The 18,286-nt window shown below is 29.8% G+C and overlaps 1 protein-coding gene and 1 long non-coding RNA gene across 3 annotated transcripts; both read left to right on the forward strand.

Moving 5' to 3' along the window:
* Positions 1 to 5,691: 5,691 nt before the first annotated feature.
* TWN2 (valyl-tRNA synthetase / valine-tRNA ligase (VALRS)) lies at positions 5,692 to 14,364 on the forward strand. The gene is made up of 21 exons (XM_022897675.2): positions 5,692 to 5,734; positions 5,829 to 5,897; positions 6,240 to 6,302; positions 6,415 to 6,584; positions 6,684 to 6,756; positions 6,847 to 6,912; positions 6,991 to 7,074; positions 7,224 to 7,301; positions 7,438 to 7,521; positions 7,681 to 7,760; positions 9,434 to 9,491; positions 9,566 to 9,868; positions 9,967 to 10,137; positions 11,192 to 11,391; positions 11,727 to 12,129; positions 12,224 to 12,475; positions 12,606 to 13,106; positions 13,252 to 13,358; positions 13,509 to 13,608; positions 13,720 to 13,868; positions 14,038 to 14,364. The coding sequence occupies exons 1-21, from the start codon at positions 5,732 to 5,734 to the stop codon at positions 14,207 to 14,209; spliced, it is 3,186 nt and encodes a 1,061-aa protein (XP_022753410.2). The 5' UTR covers positions 5,692 to 5,731; the 3' UTR covers positions 14,210 to 14,364.
* Positions 14,365 to 15,375: 1,011 nt separating this feature from the next.
* LOC111302364 (uncharacterized) lies at positions 15,376 to 17,942 on the forward strand. 2 transcript variants are annotated; one of them, XR_002691613.2, is made up of 6 exons: positions 15,376 to 15,715; positions 15,815 to 15,879; positions 16,087 to 16,181; positions 16,372 to 16,422; positions 16,965 to 17,143; positions 17,357 to 17,942. It is a non-coding gene; the product is annotated as an uncharacterized LOC111302364 (long non-coding RNA). The 2 variants fall into 2 exon arrangements; XR_002691612.2 differs by lacking the exon at positions 16,965 to 17,143 and having other exon boundaries at positions 17,357 to 17,499.
* The last annotated feature ends 344 nt before the right edge of the window (positions 17,943 to 18,286 follow it).

Here is an 18,286-nt window from a genome sequence, read left to right on the forward strand (position 1 = left end):
AAATTTATTGTGTGAAATATTAAAAGCATTTTGGGCCAAAAACACCTTTAAGAATCCGTTCTAAGTTTTTTGTATAGTTTATTGAAGGCATTTTTGACAAAAATTACCTTTAATAATCCTAATTAAAAATTTATTAATTGGATTATTGAAGGCATTTTCAGTCAAAAATACCTTCAAGAATCCGTTCCATATTTTTTTATGGATTATTAAGGGCATTTTTAGCAAGAAAATACCTTGAATAATCCCTAACAAAATGTTATTGAAGGCATTTTTTACCAAAATTGCCTTCAATAATCTTACCTAAAAATTTATTATGTAGGATATTAAAGGCATTTTAAGCCAAAAACGCCTTCAAAAATCCATTTCAACTTTTTTGTATAGATTGTTGAAGGCATTTTTGACAAAAACAACCTTCAATAATCTCAACTAAAAATTTATTGATTGGATTATTGAAGGTGCTTTCGACAAAAAATGCCTTAAAGAATCCATTCCATATTTTCCTATGGACTATTAAGGACATTTTTCTGTCGAAAACGTTTTTAATATTCTCTCTAAAATTTTTTAAATTGATTGGTGAATGCGTTTTTACCCAAAAAATGCCTAGAATAATCTATTACAAATAATCCCTGCAAAAATCTAAAAAAGACTAAAAGGAAGGATCGAACCTACAAACTTGTGTTTAACATCTGTATGATCCTAAAATTTTGATAAGATATTTATTAAAGGCATTTTTGACCAAAAATATCTTTAATAATCCTGTGAAATTTTTTCATGGAATTATTAAAGGTGTTTCCTGTAGAAAATACCTTCAATAATCGCATACATTTTTTTATGAGAGAATTATTCAAGGCGTTGTTTACCAAAAATGCCTTAAGTAATTCTTTATCAATTTTTTTAACTAGATTATTCAAGCCAATTTCTGCCAAAAATGCCTTTAGTACTCATTCAAAATTTTAAGACAGGATTATTCAAGGTATTTTAGTTAATAAATGCCGCTAATATCAAGTCTTAGGTGGCATTTATAAGTAACAACATCACTATTTGAATATTTGGTGACATTCTGATAATAAATGCCTTAAGTTTTATAAAAACACGGAAGCTAACGGCTTTTGTAAGTGAAACGTCATTACAAAACTGCCTTTAATCTTTTATTTTCTTGTAGTGAATGAAAGCTACCAATTGTTTTTCATCCAAATATTTGTTTTTTTACCTTTCTTTGTTGATGTCTTATACATTGCTAGAAGAAAAAAAAATAGTTTTGAAAGAAATATGAATATGGTTTTAGAGGAGAAAAAAGGGAGATGGTAAGAAACATTAATGGAATAGAAGTAGTTTTCTTTTACAATATGTTTGGATTGAGGTAAAGGGAGAGAAATGGAAAAGAAACAAAAGAAAATGGGGAATTCTTTCCCTTGTTTGTATATGACATAAATAAAAATAAAATAAAGGAATCCTTTCCCTTGTTGATATGGAATTTAGCAATACCAAATTACATATGTTTAGAAATCTTATATAAATATATAAAAATCAAAATTTCTAATAAAAAAAGAAAATATTCAATTTGGAAGGCCTATAATATTAATATGTGGACAACCTTTATCAATCGTCACGTGTTTTGTATTAGCTATATTGATTCATATTTATTTTTCTTTAAATTAATATGATTGATTTAATTTCATAAAATTTTTAAAATATTTTAATGCATTTATTATATTTATTTTTTAAAAAATTTTTGATTGACTTACCTTTGATTTTCAATAAAATATCTTAAATTATAAGTCAAAACTAAATCAATGATACATTATAATCAAATAATTTCTTAATGATTCACAGAACTAATAAAAATTATAATTATGGTCATTAAACATTTTTTTACTGATTCAAAGAACTTCTATTAAAATCTAATAAAAAATATTATAAAAAATTTAATAACCACTAAAATTATAGTTAAGAGTTGATTTCTTAATCAATTATTTGATACATTCATATTTGATTAAATATGATATCTAACTGAATAATTGATGCTATTCATGTACAAATATATATATATAAATAATATAATGATTTTATATATTTATATAAGATTAATGACACATTATAATGTTAGTATTTTTATTTTTGTTATAAAATCAATCATATATTATAATGTTAAATTTTATATATACTAGTTGTGATTAATAAGTCATGTATCTCATCTTATTTTATATAAATATATAAAAACTAAAACTTTTGATAAAAAAGAAAAAAAAATCCAATGTGAATAATTTATTTTTTTTTACATGTGGATTACTTTGAATAATCACCATGTGCCCTGCATTTAATTATTTTGATTTGACTTCATATACATTTTATTAATTTAAAAGATATTTATTTGTCTTAATTAGGTTATTTATTTTCTTATAAATATCCAATATTTTTGCCTTTTATAATGTGTTATAGCTAAATTATCTTAAATCATTTTCAACCATATTCAATTCTTAATTTTACACATCAAACATGTATATTATAAATAAAAAATATGTTTTGAAAGCACTGACTATTTAATGATCGTGATTTTAATATTTAATTAAGAAATAATTTATATATTTATTAACCTAAATGAATATATAAGACATATAATGCTAAAAATTCAAACCTAAAATAAAAGTCTAATTAGTTGAAAGCATATTTTCATATGTCCTTCTATATAAATATTAATTACAATTAGTACAATTTATTATCTTACAAGAATTTTTCAAAATATTGTGTAGACTTTTCAAAATAAAAGATATATTACATAAATAATTAATAACTCATTATAATTTTTTGCTTAAATTACTTATAAAAGTCTCCCAAATTCTTATTAAAAATAGAAATTTTCTGTATGCTAAGAGTAATAGGAGGTTAGTCTTCAAAAGTAAAGGTGTAAATGATACATTAATATTTGTAAATTATTCGGGTTCGACTCAAATAAAACTCAAATTCGGCTTAATTATTATCAAATCAAGTTCGAGCTCAAATAGCTCAACTTATTGATTGAGCCGAGTTCGAATATTTTTATATCTTAGCTCAAGTAACTTGCGAGCCTAATCGAATTTTTCTATTTTAATATATTTTTATTATTTTAATTAATAAAATATCTCGAATTCAAGTTTGAGCACAAATAATTAAGTTTTTGTCAAATATAAGAATCGAATTTATTTTTACATGTTAATTAAACCTAACCAAATTAGCTTAAGTAGTTTGATTTTTATCTTGAGCTAAAAAAATAAAACTCGATCGAACTCAAGTCGAGTTTCAAGTCTTGAATTTTGATTTGAGCTTAGCTTAATACTGTATCAATTTGAATTTGATCGATTATACCCCTATTCAAAAGCCTTTTAATGCATTGATCTCATTATGATCAAGAAAATTTTGACCACCAAGTTACATATCTTTTTATGTTGATAAACTTTTTTTTGTCATGTTTGTCGGTTGATTTTATTTATCTTTTATTCATTTTTTTATATATGTTCATACTCCATTTATCCATTTATTTGCAATATTAGCTTTTTTTTTTTTTACTTTTAAATAGAATAATTTCATATGTTTTATCTCTTTTTAGTTTTTAGTTCTTAGAGATTTCGCTAAATTTTTCTTTATGACTAATAATGGAAGTAAATAAGGTGAGATTTTTTTAGTTAAATTTGAAGTTTGTTAGAATTTGACATAAGTTTTTACTCTTTTATTTATCTTTCATTTACAGTTTTATCCATATTTAATATGTAATAAATTGTTTTAATCCTATTCATCAAATAATGTAAATTCAATTTGAACTATTTTGACTTTTGTGAATACAACACAAGGATGAGCACTACCTATTCAAGAGTTTGCTATTGTTATTGCGAGTTCTAAATGTCTTGCACCAAAGCAAGGGGTAACATTAAGCAAAAGTTTCTACAAAAAAAATGATTTTAAGTAGAATAAATTTCTATCATTTGAAATCAGGACATTATTTAATTTTATATAAATATCACTATTAGATAAGATATGGGACAAAGTATTTTTTTATATTATATAGGTATATATTGATATACAATATTTTGTTTTTTATATAAAATTTATTAGTTATATTATATATAACTAAGTTATATTATATATAACTAAGTTATATATATTTATATAGTTGTATATTCATGTATCGCATGGATTTAAAATTAGCAAAATTTAAAAATGTCTTAATTTAAGAAATAAGGTTCCATTTGTTTTGCAAAAATTGATTTTATACATATATATATATATACATATATATAATTGCATATTTGTGCATTGTATGGGTTTAAAATTAGTAAAAATTTAGAAATATCTTAATTTGGGAAAGAAGATTCTATTTGTTTTGCAAAAATTATTTTTAAAAAATATTTTTTGAAAAATGTTTACATTTTTTTGAAAAAGTTAAAAATTTCTATTATTTAAATAAATTAATAAAAATATTTTTTGTTATTTATCTGTTTTTTAAAAAATTTGTTTCTTTTCAAATATTAATATAATTATTAAAATATTAAAAATTATTTATTTTTAAAGTATATTGAAATTATTTATTATTAAAATTATTAATATTCAAGAATAATTATATTTTAATAATATTTAATGTTAAAATATTATATTAATATAAAAATACTTAAAATAAAACTATTTATTATTCTTTATATTAGTATTTTAAAATATTTAAAATAGTATTACTATTCTTAAAATATTATTTTTATTAATATTAAAATAGTAATATTTATAATTAATATTGAAAGTATCTATTATTAAATCATAACAAAAATATTTTTTATTTATATTTATTATTAAAATAATATAAATACTATAATATATAAAATATAAAATTATATACATTTCAAACTAAAAAAATAATAAGAAATTACTAGAAATATTCATATTAAGAAAATCATATTATTATATTATTTAACATTAATTATGAAAATAATAAAATATTAGTATATATGTTATTATTTATTATTAAAATAATAATATAATACTATTTATTATTGAAATATTAAAAATATTTATGTTTAATAAAATAAAAAAATTAAAATATTTAAAATTAAAAGATCAAAAGACTTTTATGCTAATATTTTAAATTTTTAATTAAAATTAAATAAAATATTTTATTAATATGATAATATTTTATATCAAATCAAATAAAATTCGAATTTAAAATATTATATTAAAAGTTTTATTTGATTAGAATTATAAAATATTTAATATTAAAATATTAAAAATTTTAATATTAATTTTTTAATTTGCTAAATAAAATTAAATAAAAATATTATTTATTATGTAATAATATTTTAAGCTAAATCAAATTAAATTTGAACTTAAAAAATTACATATAATGTTTGACTTAAGTTAAATTATACTAAATATATAAATAATTTTAATCATAAACAATTTTTTTTCAAAAATTGTCTTGCACTTTTCAATAAAAAATATTTCAAAAATTTTTCTCATTTTCTATTGATTACTAAATTATTTTTTATTGATCAATCACTTTTTTTCTACATAAATACCTAATTGCAGAAATTATTTTTCAAAAAAACTAACTGAGCCTAAAATTACAAGCAATCTTAGTTTGGGTAAACACGTAAAGAAAACGCTAAATTTATTCTGTTGTTTTACGGTGAGTCGAAGCGCATAAAAGAAACCCTCAGAAATAAATACATACCCATAGCCGGTGGCGCCGTTCTGTCTGGCATCAACCTCAACCATGGTTACTTTTCTTACTTCGTTTTCCATTGCTTTTCATCAATCACAAATTCTCTTATTTCATTGATTTTTTTTTTGTGTGTGTTTTCAATTTGCAGTCTCAGCAACCGGATATGAAGCCTTTGACTGAAGAAGAGCTTGAACGAAAGAAGAAGAAGGAAGAAAAGGTTTTTTTTTTTTTTCATTTTCGATCTACTTCAATTACTACTAATTTTTCTCTTCGATTTAAATGCTCAAACTTCAAAACAACAATATGATGATATAGTCGAAGAAGCAAAAATGAGTGTATATTTTATCGGCACTTGAAGAGCCCTCGATTTGAAGTAGTTCACTATAACTAAGAATCCAGCACCCTACTAAGAGACCAGACGACTGTTGGCAAAAATGATTGTATATTAATAAATAGAAAATCTCTGAACAAATTTTCGCTTATCCATAAAAAAAGCAAAAATATGGATTTGTTTATGGTATTTTGTGATTTAGCCTTATTTGTGCTTTTTGTCTGATAGGCGAGGGAGAAGGAGCTGAAGAAACTCAAGGCTTTAGAAAAAGCAGAGTTAGCCAAACTTAAGGTAGCAGCAAGAAGATCTGCTTAGGAATTTGTTAAACTGTTAATGTGGTTGGTTTGTTTTGGTTTTAGAAATGTTAAAATCTGTGAGTGTTATTTCTTGTAATTCTACCAAGGCACAACAAGGTTCCAATGCTCCCAAAAAGAGTGCAAAGAAGAATGCCAAGCGGGATGCGGATGACGAGAATCCGGAAGATTTTGTGGATCCAGAGACTCCTTTGGGTGAGAAGAAAAGACTCGCTAGTCAAATGGCCAAACAGTATAGTCCAGCTGCTGTGGAGAAGTCGTGAGTGTGGAAAAAGTTCTCTTGATGAATTATTGTTGGATATGCTTTAAAGTTAACTTTTTCTTATAACTTTTGCATTATTTGTCTATGTATGTTTAGATGGTATGCTTGGTGGGAGAAATCAGGGTTTTTTCTTGCTGATGCAAGCAGCTCAAAACCACCTTTTGTTATTGTATGAGTCAAACTGGAATTCACTTTACCCTTTTAATTACCATTTTTAACCTAAATTTGTGGTTCTTTGATAACCGGACTCATTTTGCAGGTTCTTCCTCCGCCCAATGTGACTGGGGCCCTGCACATTGGCCATGCCCTAACTAGTGCCATACAGGTTGCATGATAGAATGCTACTGCTGCTATATTTGCTTGGCTATTTTTACGTTGTAAATGTAAATTTTATTTCGTGCAGGACACTATCATTCGTTGGAGAAGAATGTCTGGATATAATGCATTGTGGGTACCCGGCATGGATCATGCTGGGATAGCTACACAGGTTGAGCTTCTGTAGTATTTTCTTGGATCAGTTAAAACTTAAGAATCATTTCCTTATATTTTGCATTGTATTTAAATTACTCCCTCTTTTTCCCTTTGTTTGACATAGACAAGGGTGTCTTGAAGTTGCTCTAATGTGTGAATTTCCAGGTGGTTGTAGAGAAAAAGCTAATGCGTGAAAGACACTTAACAAGGCATGATGTTGGTCGTGAAGAGTTTGTAAATGAAGTGAGTTTTAAGTTGGAAACCATGTTTGAGCAAGTTTTAGCTTTGAAACCAAGTTTGTTTGAGTTTTAACTCTAAATTAAGTTGGAAATTATTGATTAACGTCCTTGTGGTTTTTTGTTGATGCCCCAATTATTAGGTTTGGAAGTGGAAGACTCAGTATGGTGGTGCGATTCTGGCACAACAAAGGCGGATGGGTGCCTCCCTTGATTGGTCCCGTGAGGTAAAATGTATATGGCATCCTTTACTCATATAAACTATTCTCCTTGTATTGACTAAGGGCTAGATAGTTAAATTTATCTTTGGTTGTTTTATTAATATGCTTCTCACATTTCTTGCTGCCTTTTCATTCTTATTATATTTTCTTATTTACTTTTCCTAGTGCTTTACAATGGACGAGAAGAGGTCAAATGCTGTGACAGAGGCTTTCTGTAGGCTTTATGAGGAGGATCTTATTTATAGGTATGTTTTACTTGGGAAGAATTTCTGTTATTCTATGATGTGATAAAATTTTTGTTGCTGATAGTAAAAATGAATTGTTGAGAGCATTTATAATAATAGATTAGTTGTGCACAGTTTTTACCTGTTCTAAAATTTATTCTTGTCTCGTAATTTCATTTTAAGCCTTTAAACCTTGCTTCAAATATTGCAATAGCCTGATAATTTAAATAACATTTTTCTCCCTTCTTTAAAGTGAAGTTTTGTAATACAGTTAAAAAGGAAAACAAGTTACTTCCCTATTTATTTTCACTTTATTAGGTGAGATGACTTTGGTATTGAGCTTGTTATGACAGATATGCATCTTGAATGCTTGCATGAATGCATGTTATAAAATTATTCTTGTCTTGTTCTTATTAGTTCCAATGTGAACAGTTAATTATAAAAATAAAAGATTCTTTTTTTTTTTGAAAAAAAATATTTGGTAGTTTATGCAAAATAAATTGTTGTTCTTCATGTAGGATCTGTGAATTCAGTATCAAAGATGAATTCATGACTACAAATAGAAACTAGAAAAAGGATTGCTTGCTGGCATGCTGTCTAGAATTGTGAAATAAACCTGTGCAGCAATTACTGGAAAGCTACTAAAAGATAGCATCTTCAGGAATTTAGTATTGAGCTGTTGTAAAGATAAATTAAGATTCCAGGATAGGATTGTTAATGATGGACAAGGTGATGAAACTATGTTTCTAGATTGCACTTTGGTGAGGAGTGATGGTCAAACTCTTACCTTAACTGAAAGTATAAAACCTTTTGAGGAAGAAGCTTTATGATTCTCTATTTTCTTTATAAGGAAAACAATATTCACTATTGTGTTGGGATTAGGATTCCAAATTGGTTGATAACAGGAAACCAACAAGCATAGTTGTTTTAAAACTAAATAGCATAGATGTTCTTACCTACAGCTTATAGGCCAATGCAAGAGACCAATTGCAGTAAATCTTCAATAACTGTTAAGTAGCTTTTATAACTCAAAGTGTTAAGAAAAATAGAGTGACAACAGCATGACATTGATGTTGAGATAAATCAAGTCTGTCGGGCTTACCCTTAGAGAACAAGGAAAGAGCAGAGATTTCAGAAGTATTTTCTATTGAGGGGGAAAATAAGTAATACTAGAAAGAAAGAAAATAAATTTTAGAATCTTTTCTCTTTTACTAGCTTATTTCTCTCACTTAATTTATCTAGCCTGGCAACAGAAAACTATAAAACTATTCTTTCATTTTCTTCTATTATCTTTTGTGCCTTTTCCCCATTTCTACTGAAAATAAACCACACAGGGACAAGATCCAAATATGTTTCGAAAGTATCCTATCAAATAAAAAATTTAACCCTGAATTCTAGATTTCTTTGTCCCAATTCTTTCTCATAGTTTTTCCATGTATTTCAATGGTACCGACTTTCTACACTAAATTCTTTTAAGAAATTGTTGCAAGTTGACTTTTATGCTGAGGAATAGCTATTAGAGGATGTTATATAAGGATTTTCTCAGGAATGGGAATTTTTATAGAATATCTTCATACATTAACTGGTCTTTCAACACTATTTTGCAAACAAAAAATCTTTTATTTATTGATTCTGCATAAGCTTTTTGTCTTTTTCATTGCATTTCCTCTCAGATTTCTCCATGCATTTTACAGGGATCTACGGCTAGTCAATTGGGACTGTGTCTTACGAACTGCTATCTCTGATATTGAGGTATGTCATTTCTTTGGGTTGTTTTTGTTTTTGCATCTTCTGCTGTATATCTTGAAGTTGCTTCATGTTTCTAGGTAGATTATACAGACATCAAAGAAAGAACTTTGTTAAAGGTCCCTGGTTACCAAAAACCAGTGGAGTTTGGAGTATTGACATCATTTGCTTACCCCTTGGAGGGAGAACTGGGTGAAATCGTTGTTGCCACTACAAGGGTGGAAACAATGCTTGGTGATACAGCTATAGCTATTCATCCGGAAGACAAGAGGTACAGTCATCTGCATGGGAAATTTGCGATTCATCCTTTCAATGGAAGAAAACTCCCAATAATCTGTGATGCATTGCTGGTTGATCCAAGTTTTGGAACTGGTGCAGTTAAGGTAAAAGTTCAATCATTGACTATGAGATGCTATAACTAAATGTTTGTCTCTCCTTGTTTTGGTTGATTTTTGTTGTCATTATCTGCAATGTTGCACAGATAACTCCAGCTCATGATCCAAATGATTTTGAGGTGGGCAAGCGCCATAATCTTGAATTTATTAACATTTTCACTGATGATGGGACAATAAATAGCAATGGTGGAGCAGAATTTGCTGGAATGCCAAGGTTTAAGGCTCGTGAGGCTGTGATTGATGCATTGCGGAAGAAGGTATTTGATTTCATTGATATGTATATGGGAAGACTTATCTTTTAATTTGAGATCATGAAATTTTTCATAAATTTAATTTCACTGCTGTGGTGGTATTGATAGTCAAATTTCTTGATTATGGGTGTGTTCCCCTCCTTGCACCTCACCTTTGGGTGTAGCAAGAATTAAACCTGCTGCCATTTGGTATAAAAGGCCAGTGCTCTACGCCAAACTTCAACAAAGTCTTTTTCCACTGTGCTGAATCCACTATGTAATCATATTTCACAATAGCACTCTACTTAGGACCACATATTTAGTAAATGCCTGGCACCAGCAGAAATAATTAACTAAATAAACATACTAACATACCTAGAAAGAAGGTGCTAGAACGGAGGGTAATGCTGATAGCTTACTGAATTATGGTTCCTATTGAACCTTTGGGATTTCAGTATTACTTCTGTCTTAGACATTTTGCTATTTCAAAAGCTGCCAATTGAGAAGTAAAATTATCACTTACGATTAATTAAACTGTAAATTTTGGTTTATTAACTACGGTTGTCAGTCTTTGGAGGATTATAAAACATTGATTGATGATCGTTCTATGGTATTAAAGAAGGATTGATTTACTATTATGAGATTAAAAAAAACTGAAAGAAAGAAAATAAATCTGAAAGACAAGCAATGTCATGCATTAGTTATGCTTTGAGTCAAGTACATTCTTTTGTTGTAGGATAGATGACCTATATTACTTGGACTTGGGGTTGAGTGTCGGTTATGATGTCTCCGACGTAGGTATGTGGTTTTTTTCTTTTCTTTTCTTTTTTTTCTAATTTACTCCGTATATTGGGAGGGTTGAACCTTGATACTCATGTCCGTTGTATATGTGTTGGAAAATGAAGAGTCACGGCAACACTGTTGATAACCAATATGAAGGCATGAAAAGTCTCTAAATTGTAGATTAGTGCAATTTGTTGCCTTCTTTTTTACATGTATATGTATTATTTTTGGCTTTAAATAATTTCTAATATCACCAATGCATGATCTTAAATTCATTAATTTATTTCTTCATCACTAGAACTTGTATAGAGGAGCTCAAAATAATGAGATGCGCCTTGGCCTTTGTTCAAGAAGCAATGATGTTGTGGAGCCAATGATAAAGCCCCAGTGGTATGTTAACTGCAGTAGCATGGCCAAGCAGGCTCTTGATGCAGCCATGGATGATCAAAACAGGAAGCTTGAGTTCATTCCAAAGCAGTATACTGCTGAATGGAAAAGGTACTTACTTAGTATGTTCTTTTTCTTGCTGCCAATATGTTGTAGAATAATAATCTTGCTTGAGTAGTTGTGACTATTTTTATGTTGAATGCTGTCAGATTCTCATATTGACCTAGATTGCTTCTGCAATCTGATTAAGCAAAGGCCTGAAAAAAAATTGATGAAGGAAACCATTGCTTCTACAAATTTTAGGTTAATAATTCTCATTGTTTTCCATCAAATGTCTTAATGGCTCAATTGCTTGGCTTAATTTGTATTGTGCTCGGTCATACTTATCTTATTCTGTCCAGTTTTATTGGCTGTGTAAGGTGAGTGATAGGTTTCAAATGTTGCAGATGGCTTGAGAACATACGTGATTGGTGTATTTCAAGGCAGCTTTGGTGGGGTCACCGTATTCCTGCATGGTATGTTACATTGGAAGATGATGAAATGAAGGAACTTGGTGCTTATAATGATCACTGGATAGTTGCCAGAGATGAGGAACAGGCTCTAGCAGAAGCTAAGAAGAAATTTTCTGGAAAGAAGTTTGAGATGTCTCAAGATCCTGATGTACTTGACACTTGGTTTTCTTCTGGTGTTTTTCCTTTATCTGTGTTGGGATGGCCTGATGATACAGATGATTTAAAAGCATTTTATCCAACATCAGTCCTTGAAACTGGACATGACATTCTCTTTTTCTGGGTTGCTCGAATGGTTATGTTGGGAATTAAGATGGGAGGTGATGTACCATTCAGAAAGGTGCGTGAAATATTTGTCCTAAATTATATAACAGCAATTTTGTGGTGGTGCTTCAGGTTCTTTGTTGAGCCTTGATGATTTTCTTGTTTTTCAGGTTTACTTGCATCCCATGATCCGAGATGCTCACGGGCGTAAGATGTCAAAGTCTTTGGGAAATGTAATTGATCCTCTTGAAGTGATAAATGGGATATCACTTGAAGGTCTCCAGAAGAGGCTGGATGAGGGTAACTTGGATCCTAATGAGCTGGCCACTGCCAAATTAGGGCAGATGAAAGATTTTCCCAATGGTATTGCTGAATGTGGTGCAGATGCTCTCCGGTTTGCTCTTGTTTCCTACACTGCTCAGGTTCATACTTCTACTTGCTTATTTTGTTAATGATATATTTCCACTCTGATCAAACTTTTTGTTCCTTGCATTCTTCTCAAAGAACCTTGCATCTCTCAGCTAATTTTTTTTAATTATTTTTTCGTTTCAGTCAGATAAAATAAATTTGGATATCCAAAGAGTGGTTGGCTATCGTCAATGGTGTAATAAATTGTGGAATGCTGTTCGTTTTGCTATGAGTAAACTTCCAGATGACTATGCTCCTCCATCAACCATAAATCCGGGGACAATGCCTTTCAGTTGTCAGTGGATACTCTCAGTGTTGAACAAGGCTATATCAAAGACTGTATTGTCATTAAATGCATACGAATTTTCAGATGCTGCGACCAGTGTGTATTCTTGGTGGCAGTATCAATTCTGTGACATTTTCATTGAAGCAATCAAGCCTTACTTCGCTGGTGATAATCTGGCCTTTTCCTCTGAAAGGAAATTTGCTCGAGATGCTCTTTGGGTTTGTTTGGAAACTGGCCTACGTTTACTTCATCCATTTATGCCATTTGTTACTGAAGAACTATGGCAACGCCTTCCAGGAGTAAAGAGCCACACAAGGAAAGAATCTATAATGATATGCGAATACCCATCACCAATAGAGGTAATTTCCGGTTTCATTTGGCTAATACTTTGTGGTTTGGTTATCCCGAAAACTGAAAATCATGATAACTATGAACAAAAAATTGTGCAAGTTCAACTTTTTATTTCAGTTTTTGTGCAAATGCTGTTTTTTTTTCCCTTTACAGAGCTGGACGAATGAAAGGGTGGAATATGAAATGGACATTGTAGAGTCCACTGTAAGGTCTTTGAGGTCACTTAGAGCAGAGCTGCTTGCTAAGCAAAAGAATGAAAGGTTCATATGTGAAGCATTGTCTTTTTTCTTTTAATCTTCAAAGAAGCTGGCTTTTTGATTGCTTTGACATAAGTCACAGCATCTCTTTGTCCTCTTATTTAAAGTCACATTATCAATAACAACTATATTGCATTAATGAATTTTGTTCAGATTACCTGGCTTCATATTCTGTCAAAATGATGAAGTGGCAGAAATCATCAGATCTTGTGAATTGGAGATCTTAACCCTTGCCTCTTTATCATCTCTAAAGGTATTGCAGCATATTGAACATTGGATATCATCAGTTCTAATTTAGAATTTTAGATTATCTTTTGGTTAATGTTTATGTTTAATTTTTAAGTATGGAATGAAAACTTTGCAGGTTCTACTGAGTGATGTAGATGATGCTCCAGCTGGATGTGCATTCGAGAATGTTAATGAAAACCTTAAAGTTTATCTTAAGGTTCATGGTACTCTAAATGCAGAAGCAGAGCTCGAAAAGATCAAGAATAAAATAGATGAAATACTGAAGTAAGTGCTATCTATTCAAGAATGATATATGGATGAGTACTTAAAGTCAATCTCCGAAAGATGTCAATATGGCAACAGAGTTGCTAGCATACTTTTCCAATGATTTTTTTTCTTCTATACTGGTGTAATATGTCAATGACTTACAGGAACAAGTTTTCTATTTAAACAGGCAGCAAGAGAAGTTGAAGAAGATTATGAATGCGTCCGGGTATCAAGAAAAAGTTCCATCTTATATCCAAGAAGAGAATGCCACAAAGCTGGCAAAACTTATCCAGGAATTTGAATTTTTCAAAAAAGAAAGTGATCGTATAGAATCCGAAGTGCAGCAGCAACAGCAGTAAGGATTAACCTTTTAAGTTTCTCTGGTGAACGATAATTCAATGGCATACATTGTTTTTCTTCATAACGATTGTTACTTTCTAAACTTAACCAATTCAGTGTCTGTTTTATCTTGATGATTGCCATGTTTGTTATGCAAGAGTTTCAATTATATTTACTTGTGTTTATGTCCTTATTTTTACTTTCCTACCGCTTAGTTTCAGTTTTCCTTTACCTTTTTCAACACCGTCAGTGTTAGCTTTGATTCTAGCTTTAATTTTTTTCAACCATATTCGTATCTAATTTAATTCTTATTGAAAATAGGAATCATGAAATGAATAATATCAAAATTGTAGGAAAATATTTAATATGATATTTGAACTTCATAAATTTTTAATGCGGTATTTGAATTATAAATAGATTATTTGTTACGTATTATTATTTTAAATTAATCATGTGTTATATAAAAGATTTTAAAAATTTAGATATTATTTTAAATATTTAATTATAATTTAAGGATTATTTGTGATATTAATTTTTGAAAATATTATATAAGGGAGAATCTTTGGATCATCTGAATAGATCATATTGTTAGAGTAACATCCAAAAATCATCTCTGCATTAATAAAGCTCTTAATTGAGTTTTAGTGCATGAATTAAATGATAACAATTCGATATCAACTCACAAAATAAAAAATAAGTAATTTTATAACAAAAATGTTTTAAGTAAGATCAATTAGGGATCATATTTTTAAACTAGCTTGTACTTTTTCTTTATTTTGAAAAAATCACACAAGCAATTACTCAACTTTCTTTTGACTCGCGTTTTTTCATTGTTTGTTTTTCTTCCGTAATGAGTGTATATAAAATATAGAGTGAAAAGATTACTTGTACCAAAATGAAAATGAAAAATTGAATTTAATTGCTTGGGTTTAGATAAGAGATGATCGGGCTTTGGGCATGATTCAAATAAAATTTTATCTATTTTAATAATTAATTATAATAAAAAATTTTCTTATTAATATAACATCTGGTTCTAGAATTATTTTAAGACATAAAAATATTGTAATATAAAAATAGATTTTTCTCTAATAATAGTAATAATATATTCGGACTGAATTGAAACGGCTTAAAAATCTATATCCAAGCCCGACCGAAGTTAAAACAAGCCTACAAGCTTGGGTCTTCTTTTGGCACCTTCAGTTCAAAGAAGATACTTGCCACTTCCCCTCCTCCATCTGTCGAAGGTTTCTCGGCTCGCAAAGTCGCAACCTCCTTCATCTTTTGCTCTCTTCTTGTCTGCCCAGCCCCCAACCCCCCAACTCTCTGCTTCTCTCTCTGATTCTTTTTCCTTTTCTTCCTAGTGCTCTCTCTTTCTCCTTTGCTTCCTTCATTTTCCTTCCTCACTACTCAACACGGTATTAAGAATCCATGTCAGTTCCAATAGTGACGAGCTTAGGCGATATTGTGGTGGATTTACACGCGGTCAAATGTCCCTTAACCTGCAAAAGCTTCTTGAAGCTTTGCGAGTAACTTCTTTTTCCCAAAATTCAATTCTCCACATTTTCATTGTCGATTTTGCGTGCAGGGTTAAGTATTATAATGGGTGTCTGTTTCACATGTTTCAGAAGGATTTCACCGCGCAAACGGGGGACCCAACTGGGACAGGTTCAGGTGGAGACTCAGTGTACAAGTAAGAAACAGATAAAAGACGTGCTCTTTGGTTATAGAATTTGCTCTCTTTTTCTTGAATATGCCTCAATTTCCTACCTTAATTTCTTGGTACTTTATATTGGATTACCACGGTTGTCATTTGTTTAAGTTTCTAGTTCTGTGGTGTGACTCCTTTTAGGTTACCAGTCTTTTTGCTTATTCTTTCGGATTTCTTTATGATGATCAGGCTCGGTTTGTTAGTGATGAGATTCATCTTGATTTAAAGCATTCTAAGGCACTGTTGCAATGGCTAGCGCTGGGCAGAATCTTCATTCTTCTCAAGTATGGGGTTCTTTTGCTTGATTCATTATTACCCAAAATCTCTTTTATTTCAGTTTATTATGATAAGAACTTTGTTCATGTTCTACAAAGAATATAAGGCTTCGAAAAGATGAGTTGTTAGTTTGTTAGTAGCTCTAGGCATTATGGAAACCACTAACGTTTCTGCTTATAAAACTGCTTTGCTTTTCAGTTCTATTTTACACTTCGTGATGATCTAGACTACCTTGATGGGAAGCACACGGTAAGTTTGTTGATCCTTATACTTGCTTTTAGCATATAATGATTCAAAGCAATTATAACTTTCTAGGTATCATGTCCCTATCCAGTCCAATTTTTGTAGTTCGATATTAAATTAAAAACTACTCTTGTAAATTGCATCGTAAGTTTTTCCTTTTTTTGGTCTAGATCCAAGCTTTCTAACAATTTCCATGGACCGCCTAGTATGAATTCTAAATGTGTATATAAATTTAGGTTAAATTGTAGATAAGGCATTGAGATAGATGGCTGAAAGAATTCAATGTGGTATTTCCTTATGGATTCCTTTGTTGGGTAGAATAGATGCTTGTTTATTAGAAATTTCAAATGGCATTTTTTATAAGTTAATGAGAAGAATATGACACATCTACTCATTTGCTTGTGCAGCTGCACAAGAATATTTTGTGGTCCCTAGCTAGCATATTCCTTCATATGCCCCATGTTTGTGTTTTTAAGAGTTTTGCTGAAATGTTATTGAAATTTGAGAGCTGTTTTGGATTTTTATGAGTTGCTGTTGGTACCTTTCAGAGTGGCTATTTGCTATGTTGCTTCAACTCTTAAGGTACCTATGTCAAACACATATCCTGTCTCAAATTGGATATTGGTGTGTGGTCTTGACCCTCCAAATATAAGGAAATACTTGAAAAAAAAATTAGTGCATCTGTTTGAAACACATGCGATGGACACTCCTGCTATTTCTTAGCAAGGTACGTCATTCGTTCCATGAAAGTGAATTGCCAAAGGAAATATGCTATCCATTGTTGATATGAGTATTAAGGAGGAACTGTTTGATGCAGTGCATAAATCATTAATTTATATCCTTTATTTAGTAGAGTTTCTTGTTCTTACATTGTATGTTAATTCTTTTGTTTGAATTTTGATAATATCCTACTTTTCCTAAGAGAGAGATATCATTGCAGGTCTTTGGGGAGATTGCTGAAGGATTTGAAACTTTAACCTGGACAAATTGATCTACATTATTAAGGACAATACCTGGAATTAAGCAACAAGTTGGTCAGTACATCAAATAGTGTGATACCTGTTGAAGGAACAAAGATAAAACGTGTTTTCTATCTTCGACTGTGGCAGCCAATTCCTGTACCACATCAGGCCTGGAAGTAATTAGCATGGATTTTATTGAAGGGTTACGCTTATCTCAAAAACTTAGCTGTATTATGATAATAGGGGATAAATTCACCAAGTATGGCCATTTCCTTCCCCTATCCCACCCTTATTCAGCCATGGAAGTAGCCTAAGATATAACTCAATCAGGTTCACAAACTACAGGGGAAACCAAGGATTGTCATTTCTTGCAGAGTTAAGGTCCTCACCGGCTTGTTCTGGCAGGAGTTGATGAAACTACTGGAACCACAGCTCCATTAAGCATAGCTGACCGCCTAGAATTTGATGGGTAGACTGAGAGGATTAATCAGTGTCTCGAGCAATATTTAAGATGCATAAGCAAAATATTCCGCATTGCAGGTAAAATTTTTTTGTTTTGTTATATCTACTTAATTGGTTTTCTAATACAAAACTCGTCTGATATAAAAACAAAAAATAATAAAAAAAGAAACGAAGATTGAGATGTGATTATTTCGATTGGTCTTGTTTTTTCATAAAAGTTATCTTATTTAAAAAAAATAAAAATAAAAAGCTAATAAGCGAAAAAAAATGAGAAGACAAAGAAACTAAAAAAAAAAAAAAAAAGGAGCTCATAGAAGATGTCATTCAGATATTGCAATTAAGTTTAAAATATTAATTTTTTAAAATTAAAATATCAAATAATTATTTTATTAATATAATATATAAAATAAAATTAATAATAAAATATATACTTTTATATATACTTC

The sequence above is a fragment of the Durio zibethinus genome, chromosome 15, assembly GCF_047325235.1.
Source record: "Durio zibethinus cultivar Kanyao isolate XHJ-2024 chromosome 15, ASM4732523v1, whole genome shotgun sequence".
Taxonomy (NCBI): Eukaryota; Viridiplantae; Streptophyta; class Magnoliopsida; order Malvales; family Malvaceae; genus Durio; species Durio zibethinus.